Below are 15,257 nucleotides of genomic sequence, written 5' to 3'. Positions count from 1 at the left end.
ACCTTTGTGTGGAGCAGGAGGCACTGCTTATTGGTTCTTGCTGGGTAGAGTCGAGGTAGAGAGCAACAGATGTGTTCAGCAGAGCAGTAGTCGATCATCAAAAAATGAGGGAGTCTACTGCAATATGATTGCGTGAACAAGAAGAGCAACCTACAACATCAATCTAGAATGTAGGTAGTGTGTAGCCATAGGGTGGACACTTATTTTCATTAAATCAATGACAAACCTACTGAAAGAAGATTTGAGGCATGTGTGAATGGAGGATTACCAAAAAGCGAGTGAGCCAAAAAAGTGAGCAATACAAAATGATAAAACATTTATAATTCCCCTATTTGAGTATCAAAAAAATATAATTTATTAAAAATTCTATATGTTTCCTCAATGCTGAAAGGTTAAATATGCATATAACTTTAAAGACATTGACAGTGATTTTACATCCACCATAAGAGAGTTGGTATATTTCATTGCCAAGTGGGGCATTTCTAAGGACTCCTTAAATGGATTAGCCCACATTCGAAGCATATGTAAATGCTTAGACTTTTTAACTCTATTCACTCTTGGAACAAAACCCATGTTTCTTTATTACTGCAAAAACATCCCTCCCCAATGATTGACTCTTACATCCCACTAATCCAACTAGTGTAACAAATTGGCCACAAATTCATATTTTGGTGCATGCAATTTTATTAGATGGTGCAAAAAGGCATGATAATCATTTATCTAAATCATGCCTTGCCATTTGATTTGATATGTAACATGACCCCATTCGGAATTATAAATCAAAAGATACAAAGATGTCAAAATGTCATCTTTTGGGCCAAAAAATGGGAGCACGTTAATGCACTCCCTGTTTTAGCCCAAAAGGTGATATTTTTACATCCTTGTATCCTTGCAAGTTGTCCAATTTGGTTTTTTGTCCCCAAAGATGATTTTTTGACATCCTTGCATCTTTTGATTGTCGAATCAAAATGGCATAATGTCACATATCAAATCAAATGATAAGGCATGACTTACATTAATATCATCTCATATCTTTTTGCACCATCTAAAAAATTGTGTGCACCAAAACATGAATTTTTGGCCGATTTGTTACACCAAATTTAAAGCAAGGTTTCCCATAATAGGGAGCAAGAAGACACTGTCTATTTTGGCCAAAAAAAAAGCCAAAACTTAACATCCTCTACCTTTTAATTGCACTCACTCTTCATAAACACATAAATCATGTGCAAGCAAGCATGTGCTAAAAAAATTCACTATTCTTGCATGTTTACATTTTCTCATGTAATTGGTTAAACCCCTGTATGTGTTTACATTTCCGATCTTAAAATTGTGACATCCCTTCATAAATCTACATATATATAAGTTACGTTAAGTTGCTATTTTATCCCCTCATGCACATAAACGGCATGTAAGTCCCCCCATTAAAAAAATACCCCTCAGTGTACTAAAGTGCTATGTTACATGTTTATGAGGGACCCCCTCGGGTAGTTGCCAAACCCAAATGGAGTCTATTAAATTGTCCTTAACTTTGGACTGCTCAATTTCAAAAAATGTGACACATAATCCCCCTTTTGATTACTTTCTATTCAAGCAGTTATTTTATGGGACACTTAGATTCTTTATTTGCTTACTTGATTTTCCTATGCTTCAACAAATTCTTGCTTGCTTTTTCTTGCTCGCTTTATCAATTGCCTCGTGTGAATATATGGAGGAAAATGGGAAAGCTACATCTTGAGATGGAGGATGACGGGAAAGATAAGGGAGACAAGGAAAGGAGGTTCATCTTGAGATGGGGGATGGTGGGAAGCTAAGGGAGGCAAGGAAAAGAGGTACATTTTTACAGGGGGGACGATGGGAAAGCTTATGGAGGAAAATGGAAAAACTAATTGAGGACAATGAGAATGATAACAAAGCTAGTGGAAATGACGTACATGTAGACATGGAGGACAAATAAGGAGAGATATCTGCTAATAGAGAAATACATTATGGTGACAAAAATAGGTGAACATGTATAGAGATAACTATACATAGATATGATTCTTATTTGTGGGACTTTGTATATATAAGGATATATATAAAACTCTCTAAGAGTCTTTTGTGTTTATGTATGTAGAGAGTCTTAGATATAGACACAAGAGCCCCTTGAGCACTCATAATATTCCAAAATCTCTTGTGCAGGCATAATATTCCTAAATTTATTATGTGATCTATCACAAATGTTTGAGTTAGGGGTTTTAAAAATGATGTCAATAAAATTAAGAATGCATTCTAGTATGCTCTAGGTACATACCAAAAAGGGTGCATTTACCTATCTGCATTGGAATTGGACTTATGTTTGAAATTCTATTAATTTATTTTGTTTTGGAACCTTTTGTTTGTAGATTGAATGAGCACTATGTAAACGTTCTACTTAACCTTGAACCAGAAAGAAAAAACCACCATCTGAAGCTTGAGAGAGGTTTTCATTAATGATGACAACATTTGTGAGTGCGATGCTGAAGAATTAATGAGCTCCGTAAATCCCCCAGAGTACCAAGTCATAAACAATACAAGAACTAGGGACTTGAAAGGGAATATAGGATGGTGCCCTTTAAGTAGAGGGTATTGGGATCTACGTGTATTTTATGTGAGAGCAATGCCATTGTCTTTTTTTATTTCCATGATTTTTTGCATTATTGTCTCATAAATTGTGTATCTTTGTATGGTGGTACATTCTCTTTGCTTTTTCACTATGGTATAGATTGAATTTAACAAGGATGTTAAGAAAGCACTAGAGAGGATTAAAGCTATAGTTTCCATGGAGGAGAGAGCAGCTGACAAAAGAAGGAGATTGATGTAGGAGCTTGAATGCTGAGACACGACATGATAGGTTTCTGCTTCCCTTCACTGACAAAATATTGGAGACGGTGGCTAGTCATGCTCTATATTCATTTTTCATTCATATACGGATATATTGGGTAATACTAGGTTTGAGTTAGAGAACAGGATCAATCAAAGACCACATTTGTCCCTCAATGGGGGATGTATGCCTACCGAATGATGCCCTGAAGGCCCAATTCTAAGACAACCAAATTGGGATATCATTTCTCATGTTTATGTGAATGCTAGTGGATGGGCCATTGGTGCTATACTGGCTCAGCCTAACAAAGACCACAAGATTGATTCGCATGTCTGCTTTGCCAACGACAACTTAATGGAGCATATTGCAATTACAGTACCATAGAAAGTGAGGGTTTAGGCATGTTTTATGCCAATGACCAAGTACCTCCACTACCTCTTGGGAAACAAGTCTATAATCATCACACTGATCATCAAGCTCTTAAATACTTAATTACTGAATGAACCTAGTCTGGGGGTAGTTTAAGCAGAGGGATCCTTCCTTTTCAGGAATTTGAATTTGACATTGTGGTAAGGACTGTTTAATGCATCAACCTGTAGACCACTTGTCCAAGCTAAGTTTCGAGGAAGCAGCCAGTGATATTAACGATGAATTACCTGATGTGGGCCTTTTTGGAGTGATATCACTACATGATGAATGCTTGTTTGATGTAGACTGCTTTCCACCATGGTATGCCAACATAGTACAATTGTTGTCCACAGGTGGATTCCCTCTAGGTCTGACCCCAATAGAGAAACGGAAGAGGATCATTCAAGCTGCCCCCTTCATGAGTGATCAAGGAACTCACTTCCTCAATGACACCTGATGTGCTTTGATTTCTTTTTTTTACTGCTCCAATGTGTCATGCCTTCATTAATGAGCTTGTGGCACTCACATTGTTGTCATTGAGGCTTGTTGTGCTTCTTTTGGACCATGGTTCAAAAGCTAAGGCTTGTTGTGCTTCTTTTGGACCATGGTTCATTTCTTCCCATTCTGTTTCTAGCCCTTTATGTCAATGAAAAATTCCTAACTAGCTCCCTCATTCTTGTAGTTTGATATTACTCGTTGTAGTCATTATTTCTTATGTTCATCAAGAAAGTCTATTGGGTTTCATTGCATTTTGAAATACTTTATAGGAGTTTTAAATAAAATAAAATAAGGTATCATATCTTCAACTGAGTTTTTAGATTGCCTCAAATCAAGTCAAGCATTTTCTAAAACATTAGGTGACCCCACCTCTTGATAGTTGAGCTTTTCCTATTGTGAGAGACGTTTCGATAAATGATTCATCTCTGAAGGTTGTCTTTTCAAAGTCATGAAAAACTGAATCGTCTCAAATATATAAACGTCTAGACGAATCTACCCAAACTCCCACACACATATCCACACACCCACATGACTTGAGCATCCATTTATATAAAGGTCTTCAAACTGAATTTCTGACAGCACTCCAGAGGTAAGGGCAGACTAAAGCAAGAGGAAGGCCTGCACGAAAGGAGAACGTTAACCAAAATGTAGTCCGTGTTCTCTTCATTCAAGCTACAACTGCGTGTTAAGACTAGGGCATTTCGTTTTAGTCCCTCCTACATGGGCATTTCTAAGCAAAAAATGTCAATAAGGTCATAATTTTGCATGCTTAAGTGTTTGAAAAACAAGGTTCTTATAACAGATTTAAGGATCTCAAATTTTTCGATTGCAAGGTCCATGACATGATTTGCACATAGCACAATTAACAATTTTCATTACTATTGTGTGTCACGGGTGATATCACAATTTTGATTGTTAAAATCTTCACTCCGGATGGAAGTGTTTTGTTCCAGTCTTGCTTCATGTGCTTTTGTCTCTACGAAGGGGTTTGAATTTTCATCACTACCCAGGGAAGAGTTAAATACACCCAGTCAATGTTTTTGTAATATTGTCTTAGAATTGTGGTCATATTAAAAATATTGTCATTGGCCATGCTCTTCAAAAACACTGAAGCTGCTTTTAGTCTGTCAAAAGTGCTATCAAATTGGTTTTTAAAATTTACTGGTATGTATCCAAGAGCTAGGCCCATCTTTTTTTTCAAGAATTCTAATATCGTTGGCAGCTTCTGTCCAACAGCACCGCCCTGTGAACGACTAACTGGTTGAACATGCTTTGAGTACAGAGACAATCAAATTACACACTGAGAAGCCCAAAAGCTAAATCATGGTTCTCTGTCTGTAATGAAAATACAACTTCCTTATCCATTCCTATCATCTGGTGCACCGCCAAGCCCAAATGAGGCACATACCCTTGTGCTTTCAAATGCACACCTAGGTGCTTTAGTTTTGCAAAGATACAATCATTTAGTGGGTGACTCCTCTCTCCCCCAACAAAATTATGCATCTTCTTGTCAACTTCAATAGATGCTTCCCCTGGCTTCTTCCATGCACGTGCACATTTCCTCTGTTCTTTAACCATGTCTGCATCATCCCACAGGCCAGCATCAGCAAAAATCTCAAACATAAGCAAGTAGCTAGAAGCTTGGCTCTGATCCATCGTGACCACATGATCAAAGCATCGCTTTCCCACCAAGACATTGCCATGTGTCCGACAATGACTAAGTAAACACATGCAACCCACGATATTGGGTTTGTGTGGCATCGTTTTGAGCAAGTCTTCAGCCTCAACCAAGAACCCTGCACGGCCAAGAAGGTCGATCATGCAGTTGTAGTGGTCACGTGAGGGGGCGATGCCATGGTCACCCCACATCGATTTGAAATGGGAAAAAGCTTCGCACAACAGGCCCACATGACTACATGCCGAGAGGAGAGAAACAAATGTCACATCATTCGGTCTCATACCTTCTCGTTGCATATCCTCAAAATATTGAAGTGCCAGCTTGTAATTGCTACACTGGGCATGTCCTGCAATCATGGCACTCCAGGTGACCACACTCCGTTGTGGCAATCTCGCAAACACCCTGCATGCCTCTTCCAAGTTTCCGCATTTGACATACATGTCAACCAGGGTGCTTCCAATAAACATATCTAGCTCAGATCCCCTTTCGATAATATAAGCATGAATCAGTTTGCCCTCGTCTTGGGTGATTACGGTCGAGCATGCTTTAAGTACAGAGACAAACGTGACATTGTCTGGTTCCATGCCCTCTTCTTGCATCTGCTGAAAAGTTTGAAAAGCCTGGCGACCATACCCACGTTCTGCATATCCTGCAATCATTGTACTCCATATTACCACATCATGCTTCTGCAACCTATCAAACACCTTACGAGCATCCTCAAGCCTTCCACATTTGGCATACATATTAATGAGGGTGGTTCCAACATAGATGTCCAATTCATATCCACTTTGAATAACATGGCAATGGATAAGCTTGCCATGATGCAAGGCTGCTATGCTGCAACATGCTTTAAGTACTGCCACAAAGACATGATCACCTGGTTTCACAGATGACAGTTGCATCTGATAATAAAGTTCAATGGCCTTCTTCCCTTCTCCGTAGTTGGCATGTGCTGATATGATTGCACTCCACGTAAAAATATTATGCATTGGCAATTTGTTAAATACGTGATTCGCTTCCAATAAACTGCCACACAAAGCAAACATGCGGATCAGGTGGCACCCCAGGAAGGCATTTGACTCCAGTCCTTTTCCGATAATGAAAGAATACACCTCCTTGCCCATTTCCAAGTCTTTTTTGTCAATGCACGCCTGTAGTAGGCAATAGAAGATGTTTTCGAGTTCAAAAGTTTTCTGATCCAGAATACATACAGGATGAATTGCCTTATTTTGTTTGAGAAAAAATTTCGAGTTGAATCCTGCAAAGCTAGCAGAAGCGTCAATCCCTGCCAACCTGGGTGAACCGGACGAAATTAGAAGTATCCGTGGGATCGCACATGACAGCGTCAAACTTTAAACTTGCAGGCCAGTTCAGATGCTACAGTACTTGACGTCAACGGAAAAGTGACCTCAGACAAAAAAAGCTGCATAAAGGATGATGCCAGACGAATTCGCACATACTCTTATACAGAAACTCGACATCGAAGGTAAAGTGATCTTAGGGGAAAAAAGGCTGCAGACAAGTCAAACACACCGCACCTGAAAGGGTTTCCACTAGCATCTCCGCACGCCCCGCCCAAAGCGTCGAGGTGTCCTGGATAAGCATGTGCTTTAAGTTGCTCAAAAACGTCTAATTCTGCTTCCAGTGGAGAAGAACTGTTAGGCCACAGGGTACCCTTGCCTGCATTAAGCGGGTGTCTCTGTAACAAAGATTGACCGTTCATCAACGAAACAAAAGATACGCTCTGCAATTGACAATGTGCAAGACACGGTCAATTAAAATGAGTCATGACATGACCGGGAAAAAACGATCGTACATAATTTCACCTCTTTGTGAGGAGGCAGGAGGGAACTCCGTAGGATTTGCGATAATTGTTTTATTGCTATCGCCTTGTCTACATGCCAGGGAGCCAAAAATGTGAGAAGCTGGATGGATGCTGCTACCAAAGTCACACAGAATACCCTTTCGGAATTCACTCACCGCCGGACATGCTACCTCCAGGCTCTAGTCCACCATGCTTTTCAAACTTCTTTCAGCGTGCCTCTTTCACACTTACAAGGCTACCCGCGCCGATGGAGGACTTGGCCATCGATTGGGCGGCCTTGAAGGGTAGCAGCCCTTCACACCACTTCTTGGACAATGGCGGGCTGGTGGTGTGAACCCAACCTTAGTAGATGTTGCACAGCGGTGCACAAATGCATCATTCACTATAACCCTTCTACGCATTAGGTATGTATATTTTCTAGAACACCGTGAGAAAACAAATGCACACGTTATCTGAGGCTCGTTACACACAGAGAGGCGGACGGACTGCTCAGGAAAAACGAACTACTGAGAAGAAAAAGGGCCGCTTGGCGGGCGCTCCTACCTTACACACAGAGCGATGGACAGTTTGCGTTGAGGGAGAGTCATAAATGCACAGCTCACCCTGTTGTGCGTGAAATCTAGGCGGGGGAGCTTGGCTGCCCAGCTCCCCGTCCTCACCTCTCCAATCATTTTGCTGCCAGCGCAGAGAGACGTTTTTCCAGCACAGAGAGACGTTTCCTCTCAAGAAAGCCATTGCCAATGAGAGACGTATATGAAGGTGTACGCTTCCACCAACGTTTGCTGCCATCACCTTCTTCCGCCAACGTTTTGCTTTGCATGGGCAATTCATGATTTGGATGCAAGTTCATTCGCCATAGCTGCCCTCAGCCCTCTCGCCTAGTTGCAAACTCTTCCTCCTCTTGCTGCGTTTCTGTCCCTCCTGGCTTGCCTACATTTCGTTCCACTCCCTCTCCCTCCTCTTGCTGCGTTTCTGTCACTCCTGGCCTGCCTACGTTTCATTCCACTCCCTCTCCCTCCTCTTGCTGTGTTTCTGTCCCTCCTGGCCTGCCTACGTTTCGATCCACTCCAGGACTGTTGCAGCCACCTTAGCGATGCATTCGTGAGCTCCCCTATGCTCTGGCCTTAGCGATGCAATCGTGTAAAGTCTTGTGATTGCTGTTACCGAATCCCTTTTACAGTATGCAGGCAGTAGACTCTTTCATTTTCACCTGCTCCCAACAGCAGATACTTCGTTAACACTCTTTTGAGGTTCGGGTGAGCTCTGCACTTGGATTTTACCAAACCTTGTATCTCATCAACCAAACTTTATGAGAGCACAACGTTTAGCCAATTCCATTCCAAAATGATTGTTTTGTTTCATCATCTAGACCCAATTACTAATTGGAGTTTGATTGCTTGGAGTTTGATTGCTTGCAGGCTTGAGACCAAACGAGGGGAGCAATCGATTTGCGGAGAAGTTCGTACTTTTTGTTGCTTTGAACCTGTGTATTCTAATTAAATCTGTATATAGTCTTTGGAGAGTTTTCTGGTTCCACTCCTTCCCTCATGAATTTGCATGATCTCCATCTTTTATTCCACTGGTATTCCAAAAGAAATCGTCATGTTTTTACCTTCATTGCACTCAAATATGTTGTGCTTGATTAGGAGTTTGACTTGACAAAAAAATTCAATGCTTAAAATTCACAATAAGTAGATTTTCATAGGCGAACTTAGATTCTTTGTCTTTGCTTGTCTCTTTCATACATTTAATTTTTATAAAAATCCCCTCGGCACCATAACTTCTATGACATAATAATTGAAAACTTAAAACCGGAACTTTGCATTACCTTGTGAAGAAGTAAATTGTGCTTCATAAATTTCTTCCACATTCTTTCCCACTATTGTTGAATAAAGTGTTGAAGCTAATAAGATCGAACATGCCTATCTTTCTTTAATGTCATAAAAGACTAGATCTAAGGACTAAAATTATATTTTTCCAACATCTTGTACGAAACCATGGATTCACAAGATAGCAACCCCTTCTCTTCCCAAGAGGAGTATGACAACTACATATCTCAAATGCAATGGAATCATGTTGAATTCTTATTTGTCTAATTGAAGTCTTTCCAAAGTGTATCAATCCTTATTTCTGGTGTTTAATAAGGTGTATTTTCAAATGTTTTGATAGGAAATGGAGAATGATGACATATTGGTCCTATGCACTGTGAGTGTTATCATTGTTATTATAGCAATGTTCAAGTTGTTGGAGTGTGATGTGGATGATGAGACTGATGATGAAATGATGCATGTAAATTTATTGATGGAATGCATGGCCTGTGGTATATTAGCCCGACATGATCGAATTGCACGTCGAAGACATGAGTGTAGAGCTTGTTGGGTTTATCCTAGAATGCAAACATTCATGGAGCAGGGACTTCTAGGTAGCTACTCGAGTAGAATGTTCAAAAATAGACTATGGGTCAGCAAGGATACTTTTGAGTATCTTATACCTACACTAGGTCCACAAATGCGACGAAGAAACACACATTTTCGCAAAGCAATATCTATCGAGAAGCATATTTGTGTGGCACTACATCGTCTTGCTAGTGGCTCCAATTTGGGAGTAATAGCTGATTTGTATGGGGTGACAACATCCTTTGCACAAAGTATTGTTTTGGACTTCTGCGATGCGCTAGTCACATCTGGATTGCATGATATGTATATAAAGTGGCCAACCATAGAACGAATGCAGAAGCTCGCCAATGTGTTCCAAAGCATTCAAGGAATACCATATGTGGTCGGGGCAGTGGATGGTAGCCATATACCGATCATTGCCCCAAGAACAAACCATGAAGATTATTTCAATAGGAAGGGGTTCCACTCGGTCATTCTTCAACTCACTGTGGCAGCTAATTATTCAATTTGGGACCTACGATATTGGGTGGGCAGGTTCAACGCACGATTGGAATGTATTTCAACAAACGGACTTAGAACAAAGATGTGCAAATAAGGGTTTGGGATAGTATTGTTTACTTGGTGATTGTGCCTATCCTGCACGGTACTAGATGTAACCTCCTTTCAAGGGTAGTAAAGAAGGTTTACCCATGGATCAATATTATTGGAACTACATACAATCAAGCACTCGAATGTCGGTCGAACGAGCATTTGGAATTCTTAAAGCTCGGTTCCGTATATTGTTGAAGCAATGTGATATGCTCTTACGAAATGTCCCAAACATGGTGGCAGCATGCCTTGTGTTGCATAACATGTATATTGTGCACAAAGATAGTTTTGATGATGCATGGATACGCGAGGCAACAGCTGAATTGGAAAGGGAAAGTAATGCATGTGGTGCATTATGAGGTGAAGACGAAGATCAATGAAATAGTGCTTGAAGTGGTATGGCAGAAGTAACAGCATTAGTCAACATTGACTCAACACAAGTGGTTCAACGAGCTCAATCTACAGAGGGCAAGGTAGGATCAAGTCAACCTGATGGAGCCGCATGAAGAGACAATATTGCTCGAAGCATGTTCCGCGATTGAGAGAATGCAAATGTGAGAAGCGTTTTTGGAGAGAATGATTCAGCCGAAGAAGCTGATAGCGAGGATAGTGGTGAGTAAGTTGTTTCTTATTGTGGCTTTTTTTTTTTCCTAGCATATGCACACTTACTTCATTGTTATGCTTGCAGATGGGAAGGTGGGAGGAGGGATGGTGCACCTCTCTTCTTATCCCTTCTCCCCTTGTCTCGGAGAGAGCTCGGCAGAGCCACATGAAAGTGCGGTGAAGGGGTTCAACTCCCCTACTCTCTGTAATTGTAATCGTATTGTCCGAAACAGTAGATGTCTTGTGAAATTTATCTTAAGTCTTGCTTGGGAAAGGTATTTTGGTAAGTTCGTATGTTGACTTTATAATTATTAGTCAAAAAGTTGAAATGTTAATTAGCATGTCTGGTAGTTGGTGTCCAGGCACTGTGTAAGTGTCTCTGGACTGCTACCAGATGGACACCTCTGGCAAAAATGTGTCTGCCACCCAGTGTGTAAAGGGGTGGCGGACGGACACATGCCCACCCTGTGCCCTCAAACTAGGCGTAGCCTGGGCGGGGAGTGGCGGTGTGTAACCAACCTTACATATTGTTTAGTGAACTCCCCGGGGTACATCCCAGTCCAGGTTTGCACATGTGCAAAAATGAGACGGTCTATGCAATGTCCAACAAAGTGAATAAACAAGTGAATGTGTAAGTGAACTGAGCAACCAATCCTATGTGTGTAAAAGACAAACACTTTCATTTAAACCAATAATTCATCTTTACTAAAATCTAAACTAGAAATGGGATGATCTTTCAATACCATCGTATGATTCACATATTCCATTTTCAACAATGTTATTTATGACTCTCAATGACAACACCTTAATATTCCACCAACAATGACCATCATCTCTATACATCACATACTGCTTATGTACATGTATTCTATAAAATCCATTTGCTTTTGGAGTCTATATAATCCATTTGCTTTTGGAGTCTCTATAATCCATCTACTTATGAGCATACAGAGTATGATGAGCATGCAAATATTGTAGTTTGATGAACATAGAGAGTATGATGAGCATGGAAATATTGTAGTTTGATGAGCATGCTCCATGTTTAGTAGACTCTCTATGCTCCTACTTTGATTCTAATTGAGGGATAGCTCTACCCATTTCAAAAGATAAAACAAAACCCCCACAAAACACTACTTACCTTGCAAGATACCAAGGATGGACAAGTATATTCTTTTCTTCACACTTCATTTTTTGAAACTTGGGCAAAATTCCAATAGACTCTATGAGAGAGATGGGTTGAAGAGCCAATTGTGATCATACCTACATCTCAATCCACAAAATAAGTTAGACAACAATTCCAAAAAACCATAAAATGCACACATTGAATAAGGAATATCTTAGCAAAAACCCTAGCATCCACATAATGCCTAGGGAATGGAGATCTACCCAACATGTATTCCTACAACTAAGTAACACAGGTCTTGAACATAATACTATCTAGATTTATCCCAATGGATCGATACAATTAGTGCATATTCTCCCATCCACACATACTTGGTTCTTATACATAAGTATTACACGTCCCTCTTTGGATATCTTTAGTTTGTATCATCTTATCACTCTTCTCCTTGATTTTGCAATAACCTCTCATGTTTGCCAAGCCTCAACCTACTCCATGGACCTAAGAAATTGAGTACAATCATCCTTTCTTTGGTAGAATCCCCATTTGTAACTTTTTTTCCACCACCAATCATAAAGACTCTAATTCCAAATTGATAGATAGCATTGCCCTTTGATCATATGCCGATAGGCATGGGGTTGCATTTGTGGTAGTTGTTTGGGATTCATCTCAACATCCTATGTTCATACCATGCATAGCACTAACAATAAGAGTGCTAAAATTCATTTGTGGTGTGCTCTCTAGCTATGCTGTCTTTCCTCATCTCCACTGTTCTCCTCTCCCTCTTCATGTTTGTTCATGGTAACAGAGCTTCCTTGTCTTTTGCTAAGACATTACAATCCATGAGAGGGTGAGAGAGATTGAGAGTCCTTTTTAGCATTCTCTATTTGAGCTCATTTTTGTTGAGAAATTATGTCAATTTATTCCATTCCCTTGAGATATTTCTTCTGAGAGAGAGAGGTTTTCATTAAGAGTGGAAAGAGAGAGTTTTATGATCATTCTACTTTCTAGTGAGTCCATTCTGTGAGCCAAAAAGAGAGAGGGACAACACTCAAGATATAGAAAAGGAAAAATTTGAGGGTGGGACAAAAAGCAAAAGTGATTACTTTCTTTAGCTCTATATGATCGTTACCTCACACACAGCTTTTGACACTTGCAGCTAATAGTTTTAAGCCTCTACATCAATACATCTTCTTTTCTACCTTTAATCCTCTTCATCAATGCATCTAGCCCCAGCACATTAAAAAGAACAAAGAAATAAAACTACTTGCTTCCCTTGCTACGATTGGTGTAGTAGAGGCTTACATAGCTTAGTTCATCTCAAGGAGATTCACTAACTGATCTTTTGGTCAAACTCACTCGACTAGTTCCTATTAGTGTCATTCCATATGTTTACACATAGACTCACACTCATTACATATCCTTAAACCTACCATCCATAGTTCATCGAGAAGAGTTCACAATTTTTAGATGTCATTGTCATTGTATCAGTGGGGGTAGATTGCACTTTACTCATTTTGCACATCCCATGCCTTCATTGTAAAGCCTTATCAGCTATTTTTGAAGCATTTATGCACACTTCCAGCCTTGTAAAGCCTTTTAGGCTACTCTCGACATCTATTGCCACCACAACAAGCCTTGTAATAACATATGGATATATTGCAATTTCTATCTCTTTCAAAGCAAAGCAAATTGTAGTTGATATAGCATTTTTTCACATGCACTTTGAGTCTTATTTTGCATCATGTCTACATCTAGAAACCTCAATCTATGCAAACATAGAGACTGCCAATTATAGTACACGGAAGTATTGGATAAAGACATAACTTGTTTCACAAGATAAGTGGGAGTATATAGATGGGTCTACACCTAGACCATTGGATGGCCCTAGATAGCACATCCTACCATTGCTCAGAATAGGCAAAATTGGGCAAGAAAGACAAGTATGCATATCAATCAATCAAGCACAATGTTCAATATCTCATGCTTGAACAACTAAACATGGTCAAAACATCAAAGGAAGCATGAGATATGCTCACAACTTGGTCACGCTTATGTACTCAGGACCAAAGGCCAAAACAATCAGCTTGCTAGAAGTAGGAGAGGCTAGAAATCCCATAGGGATGGTTCACGTCATGCTCAATGGACTGGGTGAGGGATATGAGAATCTGGTCCAAATTATTGCTACTCAAAGGCAAGTTTCAAAACTTGAAGATATCGGAGATCAAATTCATGGTCATTATGCCAATAAACCCAACATAATGTATCTTGTGGTTGAGGGTATGTAGAAGACTAGCAATATTCCAAGGAGGAATGTAGTTATCAAGTTTACCATGTATCTTATCATTGAGGGTAGTAGCAAGGAGGTCAATGTAGTCTAGGTGGCGATAGAATGGAAGAGGAAAGCATGTGTCGATAAGCCCAATACAATGTATCTTGTGGGTTGGGGTATGTAGAAGACTAAAAATTATTCCAAGGAGGAATGCAATTATCAAGTTGACCATGCATATTAAGATCCATGTAAATTGATAGAGGTCATCATCTCACATGATAGGACATCAAGAATCATTAAAGAGATAAAACAACTAGAAGGATCCAATAATGTTATCTACACTGTAGCAAATAACACACCAAATCCAATTCAAGAAAAGGCATAGTCCATATGAATAGTTCTGCTAGTTAAAAAGGATTACTAAAAGATGTACTTTATGAGTAGGACAGAAGAGGGTGAGAGAGAGGGAGAGATAGAAGAAAGCCACACAAGTATTGGTAGGTGTAGAAGACCCTAATTTTCAATGTCATCCATGTGTGTGTGTGTGTGTGTGTGTGTGTGTGTGTGTGTGTGTGTGTGTGAGTATTGTACATAACTGGGGTTAAGGCATAGCAGCCTTTAACCCCCACAACCTCCCACTTAAAGGCCAATGTGCCTTTAAGGGGAGAATAGCTAGTGAGCATACTATCCAATGTCCATCAATACATGACAATACTCAAACCGCTAACTTGGTAAACTCTTCATGAACATATCTACAAGGTTATCATCTGTATGAACATTGACAAGCTCTATGCACTTGTCCTCAAGTACCTTCCTGATGAAATGGTACGTGACCTCAATGTGTTTGGTCTTTTCATGAAAGACAGGATTCCATGCTGACTAGCACTCTTGGAATCACTATGCAACGTGGGTACAACTGTATGAATCCTCAAATCTCCCACTAGCTGATCAAGCCATATAGCATCCTTGCAACCCTTTGTGGCTGCAACATACTCAGCCTCTGTGGTAGACAAAGCAACACACTTCTATG

General features: G+C 40.0%; 1 protein-coding gene across 8 annotated transcripts; it reads right to left on the bottom strand.

The window, feature by feature from the left end:
- Positions 1-5,010: 5,010 nt before the first annotated feature.
- On the bottom strand, positions 5,011-7,718 carry LOC147895533 (pentatricopeptide repeat-containing protein CRR2, chloroplastic-like). 8 transcript variants are annotated; one of them, XM_087384298.1, is made up of 5 exons: positions 7,404-7,718; positions 7,250-7,317; positions 6,962-7,167; positions 5,707-6,716; positions 5,011-5,325 (listed from the first exon to the last, which is right to left on the bottom strand). In XM_087384298.1, the coding sequence occupies exons 1-5, from the start codon at positions 7,411-7,413 to the stop codon at positions 5,039-5,041; spliced, it is 1,581 nt and encodes a 526-aa protein (XP_087240424.1). In that variant the 5' UTR covers positions 7,414-7,718; the 3' UTR covers positions 5,011-5,038. The 8 variants fall into 8 exon arrangements, with proteins under 8 accessions (XP_087240424.1, XP_087240421.1, XP_087240422.1 ...); XM_087384295.1 differs by having other exon boundaries at positions 5,011-5,541; positions 7,404-7,714; XM_087384296.1 differs by having other exon boundaries at positions 5,011-6,072; positions 6,301-6,716; positions 7,404-7,706.
- Between the last annotated feature and the right edge of the window lie 7,539 nt (positions 7,719-15,257).

The sequence above is a fragment of the Dipteris shenzhenensis genome, chromosome 13, assembly GCF_047967505.1.
Source record: "Dipteris shenzhenensis isolate YYH24624 ecotype China chromosome 13, Dip_SZ_1.0, whole genome shotgun sequence".
Taxonomy (NCBI): domain Eukaryota; kingdom Viridiplantae; phylum Streptophyta; class Polypodiopsida; order Gleicheniales; family Dipteridaceae; genus Dipteris; species Dipteris shenzhenensis.
The sequence above is the reverse complement of the archived record's forward strand: the minus strand, read 5'-3'. Positions and strand labels throughout refer to the sequence as shown.